At 37.0% G+C, this 26,978-nt stretch overlaps 1 protein-coding gene across 5 annotated transcripts in view; it reads left to right on the forward strand.

The window, feature by feature from the left end:
• The window catches only part of ATF2 (activating transcription factor 2), a 47,549-nt gene extending 23,472 nt beyond the window's left edge, over positions 1-24,077 (forward strand). For all 5 annotated transcript variants that reach the window (XM_027878443.1, XM_027878446.1, XM_027878448.1 and 2 more), the window contains 4 exons: positions 6,907-7,056; positions 8,879-9,085; positions 14,738-14,843; positions 21,415-24,077. In XM_027878443.1, the coding sequence (XP_027734244.1) occupies positions 6,907-7,056; positions 8,879-9,085; positions 14,738-14,843; positions 21,415-21,641 (690 nt within the window). In that variant the 3' untranslated portion in view covers positions 21,642-24,077. The remainder of the gene's footprint in view (positions 1-6,906; positions 7,057-8,878; positions 9,086-14,737; positions 14,844-21,414) is intronic.
• The last annotated feature ends 2,901 nt before the right edge of the window (positions 24,078-26,978 follow it).

Below are 26,978 nucleotides of genomic sequence, written 5' to 3' on the forward strand. Positions count from 1 at the left end.
TAGTATTTAGTTTTACAGTTTACTTTTTATTTTGTTAATAGTTCACATTTTGTGTCGAAATACAAGCTGTTACTTTGACAGTTAATAAATGAACAGTGTTAATGGTATACTGCAATTTATGGATTTATTAGTATGGTTAAGTTAGCAGAACGCTGAGAATACATCCTATGTCCCTTTCCCTACCATAGCCACATTTCTCCTTCATGCTGGGAGGCAGTTCTGAAGGGCAAAGGAGTTCAGGACATCCTTTAAGAAGAAAATTTCAAAAGTACACAAGCAGGCCATCCCCTTGTGATGAACATGAGCCAACAGAGAAGACTGGCCTGGCTGAACAGAGAGCTTTGACTGGAACTCAGGAGAAAAGGGAAAGTTTATGACCTCTGGAAGAAGGGGCAGGCGACTCAGGAGGACTGCATGGGTGTTATGAGGTTATGCAGCTAGGGGAACTAGTGAAAAACCTTGCCAAACCCCTTTCAATCTTTTACCAGTAGTCCTGGCTAACTGGAGGGGTCCCAGGTGACCAGAGTAATGTAATGTAAATGTGATGCTCATCTTCAAGAAGGGCCAGGAGGAGGATCCAGGGAGATGACAGGCCTGTCATCTTGACCTCTGTGTTGGGGAAGGTCACGAAGCAGATGATTGAGTGCCATCACATGGCACGTACAGGAAAACCAGGGGATCAGACCCAGCCAGATAGGATCTGTGGAAGGCAGGTCCTGCTTCACTGACCTGCTTGGCTCCTGTGACAAAGTGACCTACTTAGTGGACAAGGAAAAGGCTGTCAGTGTTGTCTATCTGGACTTCACGAAAGCCTGTGACACTGTTTGCCACAGCATTCTCCTGGGGAAACTGAGTGCTCATGGCTTAGACAGGCATATTCCTTGCTGAGTAAAAAAAGAGCTGGATGGCTGAGTCCAGAAAGTGGTGATGGAGTTAAATCCAGTTGGTTCCCCAGGGTTCAGTGTTGGAGCCAGTTTTGTTCAATATCTTTATCAACAGTCTGAAAGAGGGGGTTGAGCCTTCCCTAGGTCAGTTTACACATGACCAGTTTAGGCAAGAGCGTTGATTTGCAGGCTCTGCTCCCAGAGGGATCTGGACAGGCCGAATGCATGGGCTGAGGACAGTTGTATGAGGTTCAACAAGTGTCTCATCCTGCACTTGGGTCACAACAACCCCAGGCGGCACTGCAGGCTGGAGGCAAAGTGTCTGGAAAGCTGCTTTTTAGAAAGCAACCTTGGGGTGCTGATCAGCAGCCAGCTGAATATGAGCCATCAGTGAGCACAGGTGGCTAGAAAGGCTCTTGTGCTTTGGGCCTTTCTTTGCAGAGGCTATTTCTGCAGTTCATGTCTTGCTTGACTTTTCAAGGAGCTGATGTAGTTTTGTAGTCAGAAAAGCACTTCCTGTTCTGATTTCATTCCTTATCGCTCATTCATTTCTCTCTTACCTGCTTACAAAAGGCTACTGTTGTGTAACTTCTTTTTTTTTAAGTGAAATTGAGAGCTAATTAAAGTCAAATTAGAGATTGTAGTGCCATTATTTTCTAATGATATGAAACTTAATTATTTAAATATTTGGATAATTTATTGATTTTTATTAGCATGAAAACAACACATTTTTCTCTATTTTTATGAATACCTGTTGGTTTTTTATGAGCTGCATATACCAAATTGTACAAAGAGCAGTGTACATTTTTCTTTATAAAGTCATGACTGAACCTTAGTAAAACCAATTGATATTTTTATTTCTAAAAGCTAAAGCTTGAAATAAGTGGTAGAAGACATCTTTGGTAATGGGCATAGGATGCCTTCCTAGACCACAGTTAGAATTTTTCTTCAGCTGTCATAAGTCTTAAAATGCTTTTTAGGATAAGGGAACTAAGATACTTCCTGAGTAATTTTTCCCACTGTGTGCAACTTTTGGAGACTTTTTCCTTTGGTACATGGGCTCTCTTACAGCTTTTGAAAGTGGTTTTAGATTAGAGTATCCAAAGTTAATAATCAAAACTGTGTATTCTATGTTTTCAGTTTTCAATCTGAAGCATCAAACTCCTTCAGCATGGCAGTTTTGGTTACTCATGTAAAGCAAATTACTGAGATGTCACCTCTAGAACTTTGTTCTTTCTTTTCTGAAATAGTCTTTTTTTCTCTGGTTATTATTTAAGTTGCTTGACACTAAATGACCATGTGAATTCAGAGGGACAGTTGCATTTGGGAACAGTTCACTGAGTGAAATAGCAGATAGAAAAATACATGTCAACTGCAAGGACTAATGACTGGGAGGAAAAAAAAAGTCATTAAAAAAATCATAAAATGATGACAGACAAAAAATTAAAAATTGGCTATGCAGTGAGCCAAATCCTTATGATTGGTGACATTATTGCAAGAGGCTCTTGACTGAAACAGCTGACATTTAGTGGAAGAGTGCATTAAGCATAATCTTAGTGTCTGCTTCACCACAGAAACATGTACAGTGCTGTATGTGTTTCAGAACTGTGGAAGAATTACATGAAATTAGATTGCATTTTAATTTCATTGCCCTTGAGGTGAAGTTAGTGTAGTGAATATAGGTGGTCCAGTCACACCTGTGAAAGGCACTGTTACTATAGTTTTGAATGTTCTTGGATCCTCTTTCTCCTACTAGCTGTAGAACTGAAGTGTAAAATGACTAGGGATTTTATTCAGACACAAGCTGTCTTTTACTGCTATTCTTTTGAAAATACCCTTCTATCTTGTACTGAGAATGACATTCAACAGGAGTTTGAGATTTCTGTGGCACAGAAAATGAGTTTCAGATTTCTATGGCACACTTAATATAAATTGTCAGTTTTTCTGACATGACTCCATGTTGGTTATGCCAAAGAAACTAACTTTCACATACTTTAATAATATCAAATGTATAAGTCAGTTTTGTGATATTTTAGAGAGGCTCAGAAGTAGATGAAATAGCTGTCTTTAAGAAAACAAAACCAAAAAAACAAAAAAAACTTTGTCACTAAGATAAAGATGTGTGATTCAAAATGTTGCAGAATTGCTTCTGATCTTCTTGTGAGAAGATCTGTAATTGTATGCTTTCGGTGTATGAAACTTGAGGCCTGAGTTGCAGCTGTAAAACATCATTTTCTGGGTGTAGAGCTTGTGAATGCAGATTTAATGTTCAGACCCTTCTGCATGTACTGCAGAAGTTTCTGAAGAACTTAAAAGTTGCTTTAACACTGAATGTTTTCCTCAGTCTCCTTCTTTGCATATAAAAAAACCTTTTGTCACAAAATGAGAAATACCTTGCACTCAGTGGGCAACCAGTAGACTTTCCGCAGAGGTTTCTACCGAGAAGTGACAGAGGGCAGTTTGGCAAATGTTCAGAAACTGACATTAACTTGCTGGAGCCCGGCATGGGACCTTGTGTTCAGCAGAATTCTTCTGACCTGTCTCTCTGCATGCCGAGCTAATCAGCAAACACCTAATGAGCCTACTCTAAAGAAACAGACCCTCTCACAACCTTCTTCATTTTCACATGTTCTCTGGGGGTGGAGAGACAAGACTTCATAAGGACTGATGATGCTGCAAAGACCACAATAATGATAATTAACTTGCTGAATTTAGAAGATTATGCTGTTAATTAGTTGCAAAATAAAGATAAGTAATAGAGCAGCAGATGGTAGGATAACACCCAGGAGAAGGAGGGTTATTACTCTGATGAGCTTTTGTGGCAGATATGAAATATGGATCTGAGTTTTTCACAAATTGTTTCTGGAGTATATTATCTTGTTTCTGTGAGCTCTTGATGGAATGATCTAGTCCTACCAAATTTTGACAGATGTGGTGAGGATTTGTTTTCAAGGATATACATGAATGATAAAACCCTCCTAATCAAGACTTTAAAAGCTATTAAGCTATCTGAAAATACCGGTTTTAGTTTGCCTATAACCAAATAGTATCAAAAAATCTTGGTTGTCGTCCGGTTTCCCTACATAATAGCACTTATACACATTTATTTTAGTATTTCTTTCAGTATAACTGATTGTTAAAACTGGGATTCTCATTCTACTTGGGGTAACTGTCTCCCCAGTCACAGAAAGCACAACATCCGTATAGTATTTTACTCCAGCAGTACCTTTTAAAATATTAAACCTTTTAAACACATGAGCTGGGTATCTCCTTGTGAAAATCTGTAAATATTCCTCTGATTTTGACAATATGTCTGCATTTGTGGATAATTTTAATCCTTACTACTTGAATTTCAACTTTTAAACTTTGTAATATAAAACTAAACCCAGTTATTTTCTATTTCTGTTTCCATAGCACATTTAACAATGTAATTTTCAAAAAGAGTTAATTTACAGAATTACAATGTTTAAATGTTAACATTACAGTAGGGAAAGTTAAGTCCTACTTTAAATGTTTGCACATTGGTGTGCAAACTCAGCAATTACCACTGTGGGCAACACGAGACTCAACTTGGGGAGATTAGTTTCATTTATTAGTTATTAAATCAAAGTAGGATAATGAGAAATAACCCAAAACTTACAAACACCTCGCCTTCCCTTCTTCCTGTGCTTAACTTTTCCCTCCCTCCTCCCCCACAGCAGCATAGGGGGAGGGGAAGGGGTGATTGTGGTCAGTTTATCACGTCTCTGCTGCTGCTTCCTCTGGAGGAGTAGGTAAGGTTGGAAGGCACCACCATGGGTCGTCTGTTTCAACCCCCCTGCTCAAGCAGGGTCATCCCAGAGCACATGGCACAGGATTGCATCCAGAGGGTTCTTGAATATGTCCGGTGAGGAAGATTGTACAACCCCTCTGGGCAACTTGTTGCAGTTTGCAGTCACCTGCACAGTAGATAAATTCTTGCTCATGTTTAGGTGGAACTTCCTGCCCATTGATTTCTGCCCATTGCTTCTTGTTCTGTTGCTTGGCACCACCGAGAAGAGCCTGGATTTGTCCTCTTGACACCCCACCTTCAGATACATAGAGACATTGATAGGTCCCCTCTCAGTCATTTCTTCTCAAGCCTGAACAGGCCCAGCTCCCTCTGCCTTTCCTCGTAAGAGAGGTGCTTTATTGCCTTCCACTGGATCTGCTCCAGGAGCCCCATGTCTCTCATGTACTGGGGAGCCCAGAACTGGACGCAGCACTCCAGACGTGGTCTCACCAGGACTGAGTAGAGGGGCAGGATCACCTCTCTCAACCTGCTGAGAATGCTCTTCCTAATGCACCCCAGGATACCATGGGCTACATTGGCACAACTGGCACATGATGAGCACGCTCATGGATGGCTCATGGACAGCTTGTTGTCCACCAGGATCCACAGGTCCTTCTTTGCAGGGCTGCTTCCCAGCAGGTTGGCCCTCAGCCTGTACTGGTTCATGGGGTTATTCTCCCTCAGGTGCAGGATCCTGCATTTGCCTTCGAGAAGGTTCTTCTCTGCCCATCTCTCCCACCTGTCAAGGCCCTTCTGTAGGGCTGCACAGCCCTCCAGGGTGTCAGCCACTTCCTTCCAGCTTTGTGTCACTGGCAGAATTGCTGAGGAGGCTCCTTCATCCAAGTGATTGATGAAGAAGTTAAACTGGGCCCAATTTTGAGCAGTGGTGGGCACCACTAGTAACAGGCCTCCAACTGGACCCTGCACCACTGATTACAACCCTATGGAACCTGCCATTCTGCCAGTTTTTAAGCCACCTCACTGTTCACTCATCCAGTCCACACTTCCCCTATTCCAACATGGGGTCCCTCCCAGGGGAGACAATCTTACATCTATTTCTGCAGCGTGAATGCTTCTCACAGGGTTCTTCACAAACTGCCCCAGTATGGATCCCTTCCACTGGGTGCAGTTTTTCAGGAACAGGCTGCTCCAGCGCGGGTCCTCTGTGAGGTCACAAGTGCTGCCAGCAAACCCGCTCCTCAGTGGGCTTCACTCTCCTGTGGGTCCACAGGTCCCACAAGAAAGCTACTCCATCATGGGCTTCCCACGGGGTCACAGCCCTGTTCAGGCTTTTTTGTTAGGTTGTTTTTCCAAGAAGAATTAGGAAAGTACAAATTAATTCTTGAGTGTTAAATAACTATGGGCTTTTAGAGTGCTGTACATATACTAAAAAGTATGAATATGTTATCTTAAAAATTTTTGTAGCCCTGCCCTAATGTTTGCAGCTATCCTAAATTTTTGCTGTAAAGCTGAGCTCTGGGGAAATTGCAGTAAATTTGGTTTGTGCACTTTTCTGAAACTGCCTTCTTCATTGTGATAAATTTCCTGGGTTTTGTAGTGGCTGTATACATACAATAAAGGAAGAACATCAAACCTTTTAGCAGTTTTTTACTGTAAAATAGCGTACCATAAGAGTTACCTTGCATATGTCTACATAAATAGTCTTTACATATAACCTGTACAAGTATTTTGTGCATTTTTAAGATGTTTCAACAAACATCTTGGCTTTCATCTCATTACCATGGGAAGGATTTCAGGTGAGTATTTGTAAACACCATGAAAAAGTAGAGGCACAATGAGCTATTTAAAAATGGATAGAAAATACCAGAATTTTTAAAATGGAAAGATGTTTACATTCTCTTTTTTCTTATTTTCCTTCACGTGTGGTTGTTACACATGTAACTACTGGTAGCACATCTTTGTGTACTACCAGTCTCAGCAAGTGTTTGTTCACGGCCTTCCCGAAGTCTCCTTGTGGAGATTTCTCAGTTCATCAGGAAGGAGGCTGCCTCATTGCTATTGTCATGCTTGCCAAAAGTAGGTATATGCCTAGATCACTGTTGAAAGCCTGTAAAAAGAAGCAACTGTTTTAAGAGGTGGAGCTCCTGTTTCCAAAATGGAAAGTAACTGCTAGTCTAAATAACTAATTGCTGAAGTTACCATGATAGAATATTTCTTTTCCCCCTCCCCTCTTTTTTCTTCTGCTTTCAGAGATTGAAAGCAGCCTTGACCCAGCAGCACCCTCAGGTAACAAATGGAGATACTGCCAAGGGACATCCAAGTGGGTTGGTTAGGACTCAGTCAGAGGAACCACGACCACAGTCACTACAACAGCCTGCAACTTCCACAACTGAAACACCGGTATGACAACAGAGTGGACATGTACTTCCTACGCCCTCTCTTTATTTTGCAAATAAATATATTTTTTTTTTACTCTTGATTTGTGAAACAGAGATAAATGGACTCCTCTTGGAGTCAGTAGTTCTGTAGCAGTAAAATGTTTATAATTCTTACATGTTCTTAAATGCTTCTAAAATCTGTTGTCCAAGATGATAATTTCAAAATAAGTATTATCTCTCTACTCGAATATAGAACTAACTCCTGATTTCTAGAGTTCTGTGGTAGCTGAAATTTGTACAGCTGGTCAGTGTATATATACTGGAAGAAATAAATGGTTTTATTTTGTGTTTCTGTTGCATATGTTGTATGTTTAATATTTGATATCATAAATGCTCTTGGAAATTTTTTATTTCCATCAGGTATCATGCTTTGTTAATTTACTTGAAAAATCTTTTCTGGGCTGCCACATGAAGAGTTTCAGCTCTATGACTAAGTGTACTGTGTTATATCAGGTTCTGAAAGGGGGGCTCGGTGTGTGTGTGCTGTGCTTTTGGGATGTTAGATGAGAACAGGGGAGTAAAAGGCAAGACCTCTGAGTCAGACTGGAAGTGGGAATGCTGCTGGAGGAAAGACAGACTTCCCTGGGTGAATCCTGGAGGATCGCAGCTGTTCTATTTCTAAAAAAATAACTGCTGGAATGTGTTTTCAAAATGCTTTTAAAAAGTATCTGAGAGTTATTTTCAGAATTTCTAGCATAGTAATAATTTTGTAAAAGTCACACACTTGACCCAGAACCAGAAGGACCTGTATCTCCAGTGAAAACCTCAGATTCTTAGACTAGCCAGTAAAGTCAGATAATGTGTCAAAAGAAACATATGTGGAGCGGAAAAAGGTGACCCATTGGAAAATTACATCCTTTTTATGGTTGCTGTTCCTCATACTTCCTTCAGTTTTTAAAAGAATATTTTCATAATATCACATAGCAGAATTTTCAAGATGGACATCTTGCTGTTTGATTATTTTATGGTTATTTCACAATTAGTATTAATCAAAAGTTGCAAGTGTTTCATTCTTAAAAGGCTAATTTGAGTTCCCAGATTTTTTTTGTTATTAGCTATCTAGAATTTATGCCAAATTGATATGCCAACTGATACATGTTTGGGGTTCTTAATTTTAAGAAAAACTTTCTTATTGTGCTAGACTGAGTGTGCAGGTGCACCTGTGAATATGTCTTTTAGACAGTTACGTTCTGTCTATCCTATCCCATTATAGGATTTTGAGATCCATTATATTGTTATCATGTTTCGTTAAATCTTTGTTTAGGTTCTGTGTACAGCTGTGAAATAATTTAAAGTACTGAAATTTTTTGATCCTGTCATAATATGTGGGTGGATTAAGGGAAATTGGTATTCAGTGGTGGGGAACACATCAACAAGTAGGAAATTGCTCTCTGGAGATTCAGGGATCAGTGAGTCTTAGCACTGGCAGCATTTATCAAACAGCTTCTGTGTGGTGGGCTCTAGCAATTGTGTTGTGTTGCAGTTGTGACTAGGTTTGTGGGAGGATTATTTGGGAAGAGTCAAAAATAGAACATTTATTTCCTTCTAAATGTAAAACTTGAAAGCTATATTGGGTGTACTATGTTAACGTAACATGATCAGGAGTGTAAATACGTTTTAAAAACATAGCTGTAGAGTTAAATGGGCACAGCTTTCCACAGAAGAAATGTATTTAGAAATGCACTGAATGCTTTTCTCAAGATGTGATGGCTATTTATACCAGTGCTGTAGGTTAAGTCATGAGAGGTAATCTACTGATAATTAATAGTTTTTACTGTTTTCAGGCATCACCAGCTCAGCCTACGCCACAAACACCAAATACAGGTGGTCGGCGAAGAAGAGCTGCCAATGAAGACCCTGATGAGAAAAGGAGAAAGTTTCTGGAGAGAAACCGGGCTGCTGCTTCCAGATGCCGACAGAAACGGAAAGTCTGGGTGCAGTCACTGGAGAAAAAAGCCGAGGACCTGAGCTCACTAAATGGCCAGTTACAGGTATACTTTTTATTTCAAGTCAAAATGAGTTAAAGTTTTTCCATTCTTACGCAGTGATTCTCAGTGGAACTTAAAACTTTGCATGCAATCTGAAATTGAAATGGTTTTGTAACTGGTGGCTCAGATGAGACTTAAAAATTCAGCACTAATTGCATATAGCAGTAGAGTGTAAGAGCATACTCCTCTTTCACAATGTGTGAACTTTGGGATCATACCCTTTTATCCTGTGTGCCATTTTCAATAACTTTCAGACAGATACTAAACAAAGATGACAAGATATGTTGGAGTAAAGGCTTATTAGCAGTGTAATAGTCTTACCTTGAACACATCTTGTTCTTAATAATTTGTTTCACAACCTGAGTTATTTAACTACATTTTGAGTTTATTTCATGTGGTTCTTTTAAACTTCACTTTTTTTCCTTTAAAGTGAATGTAGTGCTCGTGAAAGGTGCCAGATTGACATCACTGGAAACTGAAGGCCTCTTTTGTCCACAGAACAGGTACAACACAGGCAGTGGCAGTGCAAATTTCACCACACTACCCTCCCAGTGTGCATAAATCCTATAGAGATGGGAGTATGCTGTAAGAGGGTAGGCTAGTGTATGCTGCTACTCATTTTTCTACCTCATCTGAGGTTGTCAATCTTGGGAAGTTGTCATGTGGACGAACTTATTCCCCTACAGAACAATCCATGATCCTTCTATTTAAACTACTGTTAAATGTTAAAGCATACTTTCTTAATGTTTTCCAGCAGCACAGAAGAATTGGCACGAAGTATTGTTTTCAAAATAAAAAGTCTAAAAGCTTCATTTTGAAAATTCCTGAAAGGAAAAGTTATGTCATTTTTTAAATCAAGCATTTATTTAGAAAATGTAGTGAAATGTATTTTCATATGTTAAACTTTCACTTCTTTTTCTTAATCCAAGCTGTCCACTAAGTCAAATTCACATATCTTCTCCTTCCCATGAGAACTACTCTTTACCTATTTGGTAAAGAAAACATCATAGTTTTACTAACAAGACAGTAGGGCATGTTGAGATTACTTTTTATCATGTAATCAAAATTACAGTATATTAGTCATCTTCATGTCTTTAAAAATACTCAGCATCCCAGACCCTAAAATGTAAAAAAATTCCTACCTAAGCACACAACATGAAATGGTTTCCTGTGTTCCAAGGATCATGACACTGCACCAGCATTAGTTAAATTTTCTTGCAAATACATATTCTTATACCTGTTCACAGTTTTTAGACATGTTCCTTTAATGCACAGTCCTCAATTAAGTCAAATAATTACAAAATTATACATAACACTGTAGCTTAAATAATCTAAGAAACAAGTGAAGGAGAATAAAAAAAATGAGCCATAGTTCAGTTTCTTAGTGAAAATAATATTTTGTATCACATGAACTGCCTTTCACTTATATATACAATATAAATTTTTACAACAAAAAAATCACCTAAGTACCGTAACCGAAAGGTTTCCAAGAGTTAACTCAGTAATAATGAATTCAAGAAAGGTTTTTTTATGATTTACCAAAAGCAAAACTGTTAACTGTAAAGAACAGAATGACTTGTAAAGAAAATTGAATGTCAGAGAAATAATTAAATTGTACTTTATGTGAAAACATTAATTAATCCTGTATTTCCATAATAATTCTTCACTTGACAGGCTAACACAGCTGATCAGCACAGTGGACAGTAATGACCAATGATTACTTACTTTATATTTAATAGAAAATTTAGTAAGTTTGGAATTTTGCCTTAGTGCAGTTTTATAGACTCAGTGTTTGGGTTAGTAGTTCATATTTTGTTTAATATCTAAATGGCCTGCTCAGCTGAATTTACCGAGATATCACATTTCCAAAAGCAGGTTCATACCAGAGTAACTGCACTGCATTGCTTCATGTAACAATTCTGAGTCCTTTCAACACAGTAGCTTTCTTGTAATGTCTGTGTCAAAGCTTCTAATGTCAGTGGGAAGGTTTTTAAGGCTGAAAGCTTGCTAACAGTACTTATGGTTTGAAGAGGTTTACTTGGTTGGTGTACGTATTTTGTTCTGTAGATTAACTTATGGCAAGTTCTTTTAGAAGTTGGAAGGTAATTTATTTTTTAAGCAGTATTTTTCAAATTTTTGCTTAAGGGAAAATTTCCATCTATTACATCACACTAGTAACAGACATAGGTTAGGCAGGCTGTTTTTAGTGGCTCTGCTATGTAAGTTTTTTTCATGCTTCCAAGCATTTGAAGTTTATTTACTGTTTTATTGACTGTGTTTTACTAATGTGTTGACTTGTTTATCAATCTAAAATTTTATTCATCACCTTGTTTGGCTTGCATGCCTTGCACAGTCCTGCAGGGTATGAGGTGCTGTACAATGTATTAAGAAGGTATTGACAGTGTGTCCACAGCAGCCACTCAGCCATATTGCAGCATCAGATACCAAAGTGCATTATATGGACTGTATTTGGTCCCTGTTGCTTTAATAATTTTAGAGGGCAAAGTATTAGAAGAAGAATGGGCTGCCTTCCTTGTGAGGTCACTGTGGGTTTTCAATGAGCAGCAATCAAGTGATGGTTGGTACTGATGCTACAGAAGCTGCTTTAGGAAGGCTGAATTGTGAAAGTGTGCCCGTAAGTAAAGATTCTTTCCCATATAGGAAGTTGTCCAAAAAGAAGCAGGAAGAGCATTGTTTAACTCAGCCACAGAAAATACCCTATCCCCAGAAGTCACATGTACCTGTCTCTGATGATAATTCTGGTAAATGTATATCACAAATACTGTCCCACACCTTGCTGAGTAAGGGTTAATCTGGTCCCACCATTACATATGCATTTTGGATGCAAGGAGAAAAAGGCAGATACAGAAGAATGTGTTGTACACTGTGTGGTACGTATTCATAAGAATATAGAAGGGAAAGCATCTTTTGAAATATGGAGTGCAGGTAAAAGTCAGTATGCTTTCCTCCGGAAACCTTCTAAAGTTGGCACATTTTGAAATGCGGGAACATACAAATTCTTCTAGACAGCATGTGAGGTATATTTCATGCTTATTTAAAGAAGTGTTGATGCCTACACTTGACTCAAAGTCATATTAATGAGGAGGGCCTTGCCAGTGTGAAAACTTTAAAAAATCTTTCTTTATGCCAACTGTTGAAGTGTTTATTTCATATGTTGCTTGTTAGCCTGTTTTCAACAGGTTAACCACATGTTACATGACCACCACACGGTAACATTAATGTGTTTTGAACAAGGTGAAAAACACTTGCTGTTATCAATCAAATACAAGATAAGTAACTACAATGTGTATAGGAATTGGTTTCAACAGCCCCTCTTTACCGGTTAGAAGTGGTAATATATAAATGGCAACCCTAGATTGCCTTTTGTGACATTCCACATCCCACATGTCTAGCAGACATAATTTTGGTTTCAGGAGTGATTTGTGCATTGCATATAGCATTCTTGGCACAAGTGTTCATGTTACGGAATACACAGCTAGCATTGTTATTGAGATTACCTCAACCTTTTTTCTATATGGGAATGCTGTTCCATTTTTTTCAAGTCTGCTTTAATGTAAGATAATATATTTGCTTTTTGTATTTATACTAGCAACAGCCTTAATATTTTTACTACAGCTGACATTGATCTATAAACTTGTAAAAATTTTTCATAAACATTATTTTACTTACTGCAACTTCATACTTAAATATGCTTTTTCTGTATAAAATTCCTTCTTAAAATGTGGGAGACAAGATAGAAAATTCCTGGAAACCTTTTCCTGATTTGATCACTTCTTTTGCCAAAGTTCCTTTAAACTAAACAGAAGTATATTTCAGTGTCTTGGATGTTGTTACTTCTGTAGATTATCAAGAAGTTGTCTCCAGACTATATCAATGTGGGCTTTTAATTCCCCCCAGCTATGTCAGCTCTGTGCAGCTCCCTGCTTTCCATGCAGATTTGTGGCTCCTCAGTAAGTAACATGGTGAACTAAGGGGAGACTGAGAGCTGGAGGCTGTAGTAGTGTGCTTTCTTAACAGCCTAAGGTTTCAGGACATGTAATACCAGCTGGCAGAGAATTTATGGGGCTTTTGGTTGGGTTTCTTTCGTTGCAGCCTTTTTTGTTTGCAGTCACATTTTTCTTTCGTTAAAAATGTTTGTGAAGTCAGATTTTTGGCACCTCTCAGCTTTTGCTTTTAATATAAAGTTTCTAAAAGAGATATTTTACACAATAAAATGACTGAAAAGTCTTGAAATTTGTTGTCTTCTAAATGGAGGGAGAGAATACAAAGAGGAGCTTTTCTTTTAACAGTCTGATATTTTAGTTACTTAGTGTAATTAAACCTAGTAAGTTCTGTTCTGAAAAAATTGTTTTCCTTTGGAATCGTTGTACTTGTAATTCATCTCATTTCTGACTGCATTGCCTTATTTCTAGCTTACAAGTAAATAGATTGACTTTCTTGTGGTTTATTTTTTCAGATAATTTTAGTTGCAATCCAATTTTCCTATGTTTGCTTTATTTTAACTTGCTCCTAAATGCATAAATATAAGCTTTTACCAAACAATTATGTCACATGTGTGGTATATTATGCTAATGTGCAAAGGTTCTTATACTTGAAGTAACTTCAAGTGTCAGTGGAAAGGATTTATATGTAAAATAAAGTAACCCATGAAAAACATATTTTGTCAAGATATGGGGATCACATAGCATTACAGATAACTCGATTAATAATATTTTTCTACTGTTTAAAGTGAATTGGGTTCTATCAAAATGCCATACCATTCCTAATTTAGATTTGTCACATGTAATGCAGTTATGTAGCGCTTCTCATCTACAGACACCAAACTGCTTTACAGGGAAGGTAAGTATTGCTGTCCTCCATTTTATAAATGGCGAAAGTGAAGCACAAAGCAGTAAAATGACCTTGCTCAAGGTCACTCAGTAGTGGAAAGGCACAGTCTGGAAATGAACCCAGTCGCTAGATTCTGCAGGTGCTGTCGTCTGGGTTACACTACGCTTTAGTGGCATAAGCTGACATCTCTGGATTTTGTCATTATTATCAATGATTTCTTCATACAGCACATTTATGTGTGGCTGCCAAAGAAAAAAATCGATCTGGAGATCACCAAATATTTGCTAAATTATTTTCCGTTACATGAGATTTTCTTTTTTGAAGTCCAAGTATATATATATAGTCACTAAAAAGTTATTCTGCATTGGGGTTTTGTTTGTTTGTTTGTTTATATTTTTTTCCCTTTCTTAATGTTGGCTGTGGCATCTGTTAAAATGTGTGTAGCTAAATGTAGGTTTACTCTGATTAGAATTCATCACAAAACCTTCCAGAAGAGTCTCTCAGTAGCTGAATCATGTGAATGAGACCATATGTGAACTCTGCATCTGCAAACTAAAAAACATTTTTTTTTAAAAAAAAGCATTTCCTAGTTATAGAAAATAATGGTTGGCCAGGTTTCAGCTAGTGTTTACATTTTGTGAGATAAAAGAAATGTATATGTTTTTGCAGTATATGCCAAATGGAAACTCCTTGTGTTTTAGCTACCCCTAAATGAACAACTGAAAATCCTATAAAACTTAATGCTTACCTTCAAAACGTGTGTAGTTTGAGCATGGTGAAGTACATAACTTTCTTCTCCTTTAGAATGAAGTCACCCTGCTGAGAAATGAAGTGGCACAGCTGAAACAGCTTCTTCTGGCTCATAAAGATTGCCCTGTAACTGCCATGCAGAAGAAATCTGGCTATCATAGTGAGTAATGTTCCATTACCTATAGCCTGAGGCTGCATCAATGAAATACTGCCAAAGTGAACTGAATGAGCATTAAAATTGAGAAGTGCAGTTCTAATATTACATATATTACATTAAAGATTTTTTTATAATCTCAAAGGTTATTGGAAGACAGGAATTAATATGTGAGATTTAGAAATACATTTTTAAGTCGAAATTGAATTGTTGCATAATGTTGAAGGTTTTATGTTGGCTTAATAAATGCATATGATAATTAGCATTTAAGGACTATCAGTTACTACACCTGCTTTGGAAAATATAATTAAAGTATTAAGAGTACATGATAAACCATTTTTTATACTTTATCTTAGCTTAGTACAGTGAAAGGTCCTTGTGGATTTTTTTCCTTCATCATAATGAGATTTCAGTAGAGGTACTATAACAGCTGTCCTCATTTACCACAACATCCAGGATCAGTCGAGCCATTAAAATAATCAGATGCAGGTTCATGGCTCCGACTGTACAATGTTTTCTAGATTGTTTTGATTTCCACATTAAGCAACTGCTGTTCTATAAACAGGGTGTTTTTAAAAGGAGTTGTAATATTGATGGGAATACTGAGACTTTCAGTACCAGTTTTTTCTAAACCATATTTTTACTTTAGGTTGTCCTTTTGATTTTTATCCTTCCAGCATTTTAAAGGTTAATTATGCTTTCCTGTCTTGTAACTTCCTTTTTGGCTGTGATACACAGTGCCAGAACCAGCTGCTGCTGCTGTAGAATAAATGGCCAATTTTGTCCATTGTACACAAATTTGTTACAAATAACTGAGCTGGGAATGCATTAGGCAACATTCATAATATATAACCCACAGCTTTCATTTTTATGATTTAGTGATATTTCAAGATATTTGTAAATGTGAAGATTGTTTCTGCCATATGTAGCCACTTCATTTTAATTTGCCAGTGTCAGTAATTCAGGAGAATAAAGGAACATTTTGTATTGCATGCAAACAGATCCTCAGGTGCTTGCGATAAAACTTAATGGCCACCATCTTTACTTGTAGTCATTGTAAGCAATTCCATCAGAATGGGCAATATTTTTTAATTTAAAAGATTCAGGAGATTTAGCAACTCTGTATTGCTATATATATTTAGAATACTGATTTTGTCAGTTTTGAGCTTATAAATCTTGGTCCTTTGATCTCCAGTCATTTTGACAAGACAGAAAATAGCATCTTGGAGTAAATTGGAACAGTATAGAAATATGTTTGGGATTTATATTAACAATGATTGCTGCAGGGATGAGGCCATTATGGCTCCTGTCTGACAGAACAACATAATTTCATAGGGAAGCTACTAGGGGGATAGCATTATGCATGCAAGGTCTTTTAAAAAAACAAAACAAAAAAAACCCTCTAGGTTTCTTAAATTTTGATGGTTTTGAGGATGCATGGTCCTGAATTGTCATGAAAAATATTTAATTGTAAGTCATAAACTGCCAAACTGGTTACATGGTAAGGATTTCTTTGTTAAAGAGTTAGCAAATGGCCTGTTTAGTAATGCTGGTTCTTTGCCCTCAGAAAAGGATTATAGTGCTTCTGATTTACTGAAGAATGCAAAATGAATTAGACCTAAAATACTAATTAGTGGCAAAAGCAATTTTAGAAAAAAATAGTAGTCTGCAAGAAGATTGGAAGCATAGCTCACTTAGTTTCTTGAAAAGTCTCTTGAAAGTAAAAACTTAACATGAATGATAGTTGTAATGCTATCCCTCTGAAAGGATTTTGTCACATTATTTCTGTGTGAATATTGTTAAGAAAGTATGTTGGCTAAGTGACACACCCACAGTACAATTCATGAGAGGAAAAAATTGTTTCAGTTAATGTGTTCATGAAAATGGTGTTCCTATAAAGTATATTTAAATAAACATATTATATTCATCAAGTAATCAAAGTTGAATTGCTTTAAAAATTTAGTGAGTGATTTAATAGTCTTGTCTCTGTGGAAGAATTGAAGACCTCAGCTTATGGAACTCCTGCAGTGCTGAGTATTGTGCGCTGCATAAAAAATGCTAGTTTAAACCATGTAGACCACAGCTGTTTTAACAGCTAAGTCCACAATTTAATGGGTTTTCGTGTTATTTTTATGCACTTAAATAGGCACAAATAATCTATCACTTTTCATGGTATTTTTGGTACTTAATTTTACATATCTTTTAAGATCTTTTCAGTTTTCCAGGCAATTTTTTCACAGGCCAAATGAAAAGCAGAACAGTGCAGGTACCCCTTTCTTCTAAGATTGTTCTTGGGATCATATTTCCCTTATTTAAAGTCTTGTTCCTGCTTCAAAAGAGGGTGTCATCAGGACAGAGAAACCAGAAAAATCATTATTGCACTTTGAGTCAGTTTTTTCTGTTGCAATGTTTGAGTTTTCAGCCAGCTTAAACTTTTTTATATCCCAAGGAAGGATGCTAGTGGTTCCAAATGCATCTTAAGCCATGGCAGGGAAAGTGCTGTGTATAGAAGAAATCTAGATGCTGTTCATTTATTTTTCATGTTATATTTTCCACACTAGACAATTTCTAAAAGTCTTCTGCAATACACCCTATATTTTCTCAGGATTTTTCTGGGCTTGTGGTAGGAGAAAGGTGAGAAGTTGTGAAAAGAAAATGTGTTGCAAAAATCAAAGTTTAAAAAAAAAATGGGGTTATTAGGTATTTTTTCATATTTTTGACAAGGACATTATAATATTCGAGAGCATTTGTTCTAAACTGAGTATAAATGAAGATAAATAGAGGCTGCAGTGTAGGTGATATTAAATGAGGAGGATTGTGTTCTTTCTGTAGTTAGTTTTAAAGAAATGGTAGAAGGTGACTAACCGGTTTCAGACCTTGAATGATTTGAACCTCTCAAACCACTGCACTCCTGCAGCCTGTTCTGGATAAGCAACAGCTTTTCAGTGACTGCAGGGGACATTCACAAAGGCCAGCTCACTGGAAATGAGCATTAGTCCCTCTGTAGTCCTTGAGAGGCCTAATAAGAATTACCATGAGGCTTCCTTTCTAGTGATTATCAGGGGACTGAAGGAGTTCAGAATCACATGTCAGTGCTTGTGTACTCTGTTATTTTGCTGGGGTTTTTTCTTCTGAAGACTGAAATCCCTCCTAGTGTGCTTGCCTGACTGAAAGCTATTGGTAAGCAGTGCTAAGAAGCAAATAGTTTGAGTACTCTAAAAGGGTATTTTTTAGTGCATCCTTAAAAATCTCTGCTTTTTTGTTGTTTTTTAATTCTTTTCTATAGCTCATCTAGTCCATGTTGCATTCCATTTCCAAAATGGCTTGCTCCTCATGCCACAGCCTGCCTTAAGAACTATCTGGCCTTGAGGAAAGTTCATGTGATGTAGCTGTAAACTTTCAACTTTCTAATATGCAGCAAACGTTATTTCTGTAGATTAATTTCTAATTTGGACTGTGCATTTTCCTTGGTTTGAGACAAAGCTGAGGGAGCCATGAAAAAAGCTAAAATGCCTTGGCTTTTTTTTTTTTTTTGTACATTGTTAGTTGCAGTATGATTCTGGTATGTATCAGCTGCACTCTTGAAACCACAGTCCTGTGTCTGGCAATTCTCTGGTCAACTACGAAAAAAGGAAGAAATCAGAATTTAAATATGACTTTTCTGTGTGCTTGTTAAAACCTTTGTTCTTATTCCCAGTCTTCAGGCTTAAGAAAACAAGTCACCTCTGTAATGAGGTGACTTTTAAGTATCTTCTATATTCATTGAGTGATTTTCTTGTTTGGTTTTTGTTTCTCAAATGGAGTTTTTGTTCAGCTTTTGGCCACTATTCCTGTAAAGTTAGAGCTGCCTTAGGAAGGACATTAAAGAAAAGCAAAATAGCTATTCTTTAGGGTGCCACCTCATTTCTGAATATTGGTTTGTAGTTATTGCAAGGATTTACGCTTCCAGTCCAATTTATTGCCATGAACTAGTGTTAGGTCTGTGTCTTATATAATGACCTGTCTGTGCTAAGCTCCCCCTCTCTAGCCCCTGGCACCTGAAAATACTTGGATCATGTACTTTTGTGTCTTTAGCACTGTATGTTTATCTGCTCAATTATATAAACACTCCTATTGGTGATCATAAATGTACTCGTAACTGTTTCTTCCATTGCATATAGGGTCTTCCTGAGCTCATCAAAGTGAGAAAATCAAACCTCTCTCATGTTCTTTACCGCTGTGATCTTATTACAGAAATTTCTTTTGAGTTAAGAACATACATGTTAAGGGAGACATGACAGTGGAAGACCTTCCTTCTGTGGTGAAAGATCGCGATCTGTTTTAGCTTCCTCTCTGTCTCTGGCTTATAGCATTTTAAACTAACCCTTTTTTCTTGGGTATAAGGAGAATTTGGACAACAAGGAAATTGGGGATCAGCACAAGAAGCTTGATAGGAAGATGGAGATTCACAGGAGAATATCAGCAGTTCTGGAGAGGAGGAGCAGGTGTAACAGCAGGGAAGACTGTATTTGATACATGTCATCCTACTTGCTGCCGTTTCATTCTGTCTGAGGAGAAGAATATTCCACTCTGGGATGTGGCACTAGAGTTTCTATTTTTAACAAAGTTTGCATGTGTTCCTTCTTGTTTTTACATGAGATCTTGTAGATCTTGATAGAGGTACAGCAAAGATGAAATCCTGCTGAATACTGTTAACTAAATTGACACTTGTTCAGGTTCTTTCTGTTCTTGAATGGGCAAACTCTGCTAAGGATCACAAATGTCTTTCTGAAATATCCTAATTTTCTTCCTCATGCTTTTTACGGTTACTGTGAAACCTTCGGTTATGTGGTAATTGTCAGCAGACCTAGCTCAGTGCCATGTGTCCCTCTCTCCTTTAATGCTTGAAAGATCTGTTTTTGTAAAATTGGAGAATCTGTAAAATAGTTAGCCTTGTGGTTAAAAACATTATAACTTTCAAACAATTGTGTCCACGCTCTTGTAGTAGAGTTGTAAGAGAAATTGCCTCTTTGATAGTGTAGGCAGTATCTCTTAGAAAGAAATATAGCAGTTCTCTTGCTTACCCATCTTTTTTGGTCTTACTGTTCTTTTCCAGAAGCAGTCAATAATAGAATTGTTTTCAAGCTTTGAAGAGAAGTGTGTTCTTAGTATTCATGGGACTGTTAAAAGATCTTTATGTTGGGGTCTTGACTTGCTAATTTATCAAAATTTCTTATCCATAGCTGGTATGTCATGTAAAGCTCATTCCAACATGGACTTCATTTCACTGTTGTTTGTTGATGCTTAGTGTTCTGTCACTGCTGTTAGCCTGACTTTCTATGGAAACAAGGATATGATACCACAGTGTTGCTCGTGTTCTCGTGTGTCATCCTTTCCCATCCTTTCTCTTCCCCTGGGACACTTCTAAATTCATAGGCCAAGCAAAATTTGAGAGGGATTTCAAAGACAAGACTAGAGAAAATGAAGCTTTGTTCCACTGCTTAGTCACAAGCAATGGTTCATGCCTGCTTCTGGCTCTGTGTATATCACCTCAGTCAGTAGTGGTTTAAAAGGCATATTCAGTATTCCATCTGGGCACTGCTTTTAGTTGGTGTGTAAAACTGTTTTTAAAAATATTTGAAAACATTAGGTAACACAAAGTGATACAAAAAAGTTGCAATAAAATTCAGCATTCATATTTCTAATTTTGAGTAAAAAACCGTGGGCTTGTTTTCTTTTTTTTTTTTTTTTTTTAGTCTTCAGCTCAGCTTTTTGTTTTCTGACAGTGTTTGCATAATGCCTTGGCAAACCTTTGCTATTCTGGAAAAAAGAATGATTTTAGAATGACTAAGAGGTTTGTGCATGAAAGACATTTTAAATTATACTAATTTTGGAAATTCTGGTTTTGCACAGTGAAAATTATTTTTTGACCTGCTTACCCTCTGTCATGGGAAAAAATCATGTAACTCTGTGGCTAATTCACTTCGATATTGTGGAGAACACCTGAAATATTTTGAAAATATTTTTAAAACTGGTTTTAACAATTTTAAACCCTATTGAGAGGCATTTGTGTACTAAAGTAGTTATGGAACTTCATTTCTTAAAAGAACGTGGGTTGAAAACTTGTGGAAGTGTTGTCCAATTAATATAGTGCTCTAAATAATATTTTTTTAGATATCTTATTCATGATCACAAGTATTTATTACTGAATACTGAAAGGCAATGCAGTAAATAGCGTATATTAAAAGTCTAAAGCAATTTCATATAGAAAAAAGAGGTCTGGTAGCATTTTTAGTCTGTGAATATTGCTTACTGATGTGAACATGCATCATTAGAATTAGGCATGGTACCTACCAGCTGATTTAGTAGGAGGAAATCAGACAATTTTAATCATGGCTTTGAAGATCTGAAAATCAGTTTTGGTTTCCTGAATAGTCCATACTGCAGTCTGGATTTTTGCTTGCAAAGAAGATTGTTTTGCCATTTGTGCTGCATTACACCATGAATTTTAATCATTTAGGGACTGATTGCTGTTACTGGGATGGGGTGGGGTGGGGTGCATTCCGGGAGACAGAATCAATTAGTTTTTCTTCTTCAGCTGCAGATAAAGATGACAGCTCAGAAGACATATCAGTGCCAAGCAGTCCGCACACAGAAGCTATTCAGCACAGTTCTGTCAGCACTTCCAACGGCGTAAGCTCCACTTCCAAGGCCGAAGCAGTGGCCACCTCCGTTCTCACCCAGATGGCGGACCAGAGCACGGAGCCCGTGCTTTCCCAGATCGTCATGGCGCCTCCCTCCCAGTCGCAGCCTTCAGGAAGTTGATTAAAAACTTGCATTGCATCAGTTTCTTAGATACACATCTGTGACTTTAAAGGGAAACCAACAAAAGACCAGTCTCCATCTAGGAGAAATTGTAGCTTAAAATTACTCGTTTTTGGAAATCCAACTTAAATTTGGCTTTAACGATTGGCAGGTGGAGATGAGACAGAACAGCAGTTCTAGTCTCTTAGCAAAAGACTTTTTTTTTTTCCAAGTATTAGTTCTACTAGTTATTTTTTGTGCTTAATGTGTAAAGTGTGTGTACAGTACAATGTGGTTTATTTCATTTTTAATTTGGTATTATTTCAACAAACATTGGGGTGAATTACTGAAGGTCATCCCCAAGACTGTGATAGTAATGTTATGTGACATTTTTATACCAAAGTTCTGCATAGTCCCTATTGACTTTGTAACGTTAGCAAGGTCATAAAGCACTAGGCAAGAGAAAGACAGTAACAGTAAATTTGCTTTTAGTCTTTTTGCCTTTTTGTTGTTTTGCACATTATGAGAGGAAGAACATTGGGAGAAAAACATTTGGGTTATTTTATGTATAGCATTTTGGTTGGCTTTTAACTTTTGGGGTTTTTAATTTTAATAGGGCCAGTACAGTATATGAGATACAGTACTCTTATGCACATACCAATCCTAGATGAGGATCATTACTAAATAGATTTGATTCTTTTTTTTATTTTAAATTGATGTCAGGTGGGTTTTTTTCCACTCCAACACTTCCATTCTGGTGGGAGAAGAGCTTTATTTCTCTAGTCAGAATAGATATCTATAACCGCCCCTTGTTGCTAGGCTGAAATCAGTAAGCATATTGTAAAATACAGGGTTATCAGATATGGAATACATAGTATTCCAAAGTAGGTTGATATTTTGTGGATTTTTGAGTCACAGACTAAGGAGTTTACTCATGGTTTTGGATGCCAGAAAAGCCTAAAATCCTTCTTCAGACAACTCGACTTTTTTTTGTCATTGTCTTGTATTTGCAAGCTAACTTGTACTTAATTCTTGTGTAAGCACTGTCATCTTTTAGTAGCAAAAATTTTGATACCTTTCTTGTGGAAAAAAAAAATCAGTATCTACCGTATCTTGGAAACAATGTAATTATAATGTGGTGTGTGTGGTGTGTGCGTGAGAATGGTTCAGTAGTTAATGCCAGCAGTCTTTTGCTTGAATGTTTAAAGATGCCTTCAATGTGATGCTGGCTGATAGGTGATTGCAGTTTTAAAATGTTATTTACTGTGCGAACTTGGATAACTAACATTCCATGATGTAGTTTGTTTCTGATGAGATGATTGTAGGTACACTTTTTCTCATTATCCAATCATCTGTAGGATACTGAGTTTTTTAAATGTGCCATTATCTATTTTGATTCTGTACTCATGTCAAAATACAGTTCAATATTTTACAATAGATTAAGTTGTTTTAAAAAAAGTAGATGTGTGCTTTCAGGTCGGAAAACTTTGTATAATAGCAAAAACAGATGCATAGTAGCAACTGGCAGTAAAGCAGGATTCCATTATGTATATAACAAAGATTTAATGCATTTATAATGGGTTGTGTAGTTCATTATCTCTTCCTTCTCCACACTATACCATGTGTTTTTAAGTGTCAGTGCCATCAAGTTTCTATTTGGTTCAGTTTTAAGTCTAAAAATGTAATTGATCCACAGGAAAATCATAATTTCTGCAATATATATACAACCATACTATAATGAAAGCTGGACAAAGAAGTATCTAAGTCGTATATGTATCACTGCAGGGCTTTAAGCATGAAAATAATAGGGATTTTAAATATTTTGTATTTTAAATCTAAGAAAGTTGTGTTGATAACCTCATGTGTTTAAAAGTCTTACTTTCCCAATTTCAACATAAAAAGCTGTAACAGTTATTGAACGTTTCCAGGATGGAGAAATACAATGGAACTCTTGTGAGAACGAAATTAATTGCATAGGCACAAAGTGTGAATTCTGCAAGAAAGCTCTACAGTCACTTTTCATTGTAGTTCTGGTGGACTAGATAAGGCCTCATTGATTATACTATAATTTGCTCTCCTAAACACAAAGGCTTTTGAATCATATAAGTGGAGTTTTTTTATAACAAAACTGTTGCGCTTGTAAAATAAGTCTACATAAGTGTATAGGAGATGTGTAAACAGTTAATGAATTTAACAGTGGGGCTGGAAAAAGAACCATTAAAATCTGTGTTCAGCAAATAGAGAAAAGGTATTAGCCGTACTACCATGGATTCCGTTTCGAGACGTATGTCACACTACTTCTGTACTTAGCATTTTGGGTCTTTACATTTGACATGTTTCACAAACTGTACTGTTTTCTTTTATGTGCAGTTTGCATGAGTAAATCATCAAAGAGAATAAAATCTATCTTTAAGTTATGTTCCTATTTTAATGAAATTATAATTGTTCTAAAAGGCAGCACTGTCTTCAGACTTATTTCTTCACCCTTGCAGTTATCATTATTTTCCTGGAAGTCATTACTTTAATGTCAGGATAATGTTATGTAAACAAGAACACGTACATTTCTGTAGAAAATAAGGCAAATTCCACTGCTCTGCAGTTGAGCTCCAGCAGCTTCTGAGGAATAAACCTTGTGTCTTTAGTTCTAGGAGCCCAGGGTAATCCACAAATGAGTTCATAAACATAGCTTGGTGATCCCAGATGTTGCTCAGCCATTTCTCTTTGCCCTGAGTTCCACAGCAAAAAGCACTGTATATAATCAGAATTTCCAGCTAACTTCCAGCTATTTTAATCTTATTTCAATATACATGAAGCCAGAAATTACACTGTGTTCAGATGAACGGCTGACAACAGTTGTGTTGTCAAAGGTTCATAAAAAATCATACCCTCATGCCTGATTTTCAGAAAAGTAAAAATGGTTTTGGCATATATATGGATGTTGGAAACATACATGGAGAGGCACATTTTGTTATCATTTGAAAAGGTATTGACAGAATCCCAGTACGGAGGCTTTAGAGGAAACAAAAGGGTAAAGCTGCTGTGTGTTTCCAGTCGTTGCCTTTAGTGCCTTTGTATGGACCAAAGGAAATGAAGGTAAGCTATGCACAGCTTTGAGCCCAATATGAGAATAATGCCCGAGGCCTCTATTGCTTTATGATGTTCTTTTTCTGACTATATGAATTATATTTGTCACTCCAAGGGGAAAAAAAAAAAAAAACAAACAAGGCTGTGTCCCTTGTAAAAAATAGGGATACTCAGGGCAGGGGGTGGAGGGGTGGGGTGGAGAACCAACCCGCTTTTTAAATGTCTGTGCTGTAAAAATACTCTGGTTTATACCTTAACTACTCAATCCAAGTAAGCTTTTTTCTCTTTAAAATTGCCAGTAGAGGCTGGGCAAAGAAAGATATTACACTGGGAAGGAGATGACAGAAATGTGGGATGAGTGGTGATTTCAGCTACCTGAATTACAGAAGTAATTTGCTTAGAGACAGACACAAACATTTTAATTGGTCGTCATAAATGATAATGAGGAGAAAACATAGTGAAATTGAGTGCATCCTAATAAAGTAAGGTATGTTAAATGCACTGAAGGAAACTTCAGCAATGCTTCTTGACATGATTAATATACTCATGGCAATGTGTCTAATGATGGCTGTTTGCATTTATATGCTGCCTGTTGCTCCCCTCAGTAGAGACATAATTGGAACTGCGCTCATTTACATTGCAGAAGTGAGTGATTGGCTTGTCATTGTCTTTACATGTATTTTTAACCATTGGATCGATGGCAATACAGGTATGGTTTATTTAACCTGTGTCTTGTATAACACTGTGTAGGGCTGTTTTGGACAATAGTATGGAATTTTCAAAGTTTCATATTCTTTAATGGTAAGTCTCCTGTCCTTTTAATTTGGGGTTTTAATATGAGTTTGGTTTTCTTTTTTTTTTTCCTTCATTTTCTTCAAAATATTTTTCCTTGGGTGATGAGCCCCAGAAAGTGCTTATATATTTAGTGTGGAATTCCTTCTTTTTTCACATTACTTCCTCCTTGGTTGTGTTAACTCTATAGCAAACTTTCATTTTGAGAAGTTAGTAGTCAGAAAAGGAATTTCTGCACACTGTGTATCTTGTTTTCTTCAGCTGAAACAGATACAAGAAGCTTATGATACCTTGACAGTTACATCTTCCTCAAGTAAGATATATTACATGTTTAGGTATGAGGGACTTTTAAGTGTTAGCAAAAGATTCCATTACAGATTTTCTGCACAGCTAATGAGTGTGGGTTGAAAGCTGATGGCTCCATAATTCTGCGAAGTGCAACCCTCTTCAAAGAGAGTTTTAAACTTCCTAGGTATTAGGAAGTTAGGGGTTAGTTATCATCTAATCATGTGGCTATCAACAGAATATTGACACGTAAACTTGATCCAATTTATTTAATGATTTTATTCTAAGCCTTGCTCAAATCTTTATCCCTCCTTTATTACCAGTTTTATAATGATGTATGTTGTTCCAAGCACTCAATGCTATTCATTCTTGGGGAAGAAGGGACAGAAGACAAGGTTCTTAAGTTTCTAAATAAACTACCTGTAACAATTTAATTCGGGAATGAATAGCTAATCAGAGAAGTGTTGTAAAATCGTTATGGAAGGATATTTATTATTTGTAGTCCATATAAAGATAAACAGTAGCTTAAGCTGCTTAGACAAACTAGAAATGGTAACACATATAAAAGTTGCAAACCAGCTTCAAGCTAAGAAAAGGATTCATGGTTCTAGGAATTTTTCTTTGTTTTTAATACCAATAGCAGAAACAAAGTAGGGTAGGGAGTGAGCAGTATTTGTAACCACCATGGGCAGCAGGGCCTGGTGATACTCCTGTTTACAATTAATGAGTTTAAAGGATAGTACTCCCTAGCTTAGGGAACCTGTGATGAGCTTCAGGAATGAAGAGCTGGCACACAGGTTCCTTGGAGGTAACCAGATTTTCCTTGTTTCACTCTTGCCTGTGGCTATCTCAGTACATCAAAGTACAAACATGAGCTATTACACATCCATTTAACACCAGCCTGTGCTCGTGGATGGAATGCACTGAATGCCTGTCTGATGGCTGTGTTCAGCTACCTGAAAGATAAGAAGTCTGGGGGTTTTTTACTGCCTAAAACGTTCCTGCTCTTGTTTTGCTGCAAGCTACTATTGCCATGGTACATAAATAGTATTTCCCTCCCTTTAGTTGAATCATTTAGTTGAATGTTCTAGACCATTACAGGAGGCAAAAATACCGCCTTTGAGAAATGACTGGGCTGATGTATTTTATCAACTGGATGATTTCAAAAAGCCTACTAATTTGCTTATGTTTAAAAAT

Source organism: Empidonax traillii, unplaced genomic scaffold (genome assembly GCF_003031625.1).
Source record: "Empidonax traillii isolate 1590-97213 ecotype Southwest subspecies unplaced genomic scaffold, ASM303162v1 scaffold42:size1813164, whole genome shotgun sequence".
Classification (NCBI taxonomy): domain Eukaryota; kingdom Metazoa; phylum Chordata; class Aves; order Passeriformes; family Tyrannidae; genus Empidonax; species Empidonax traillii.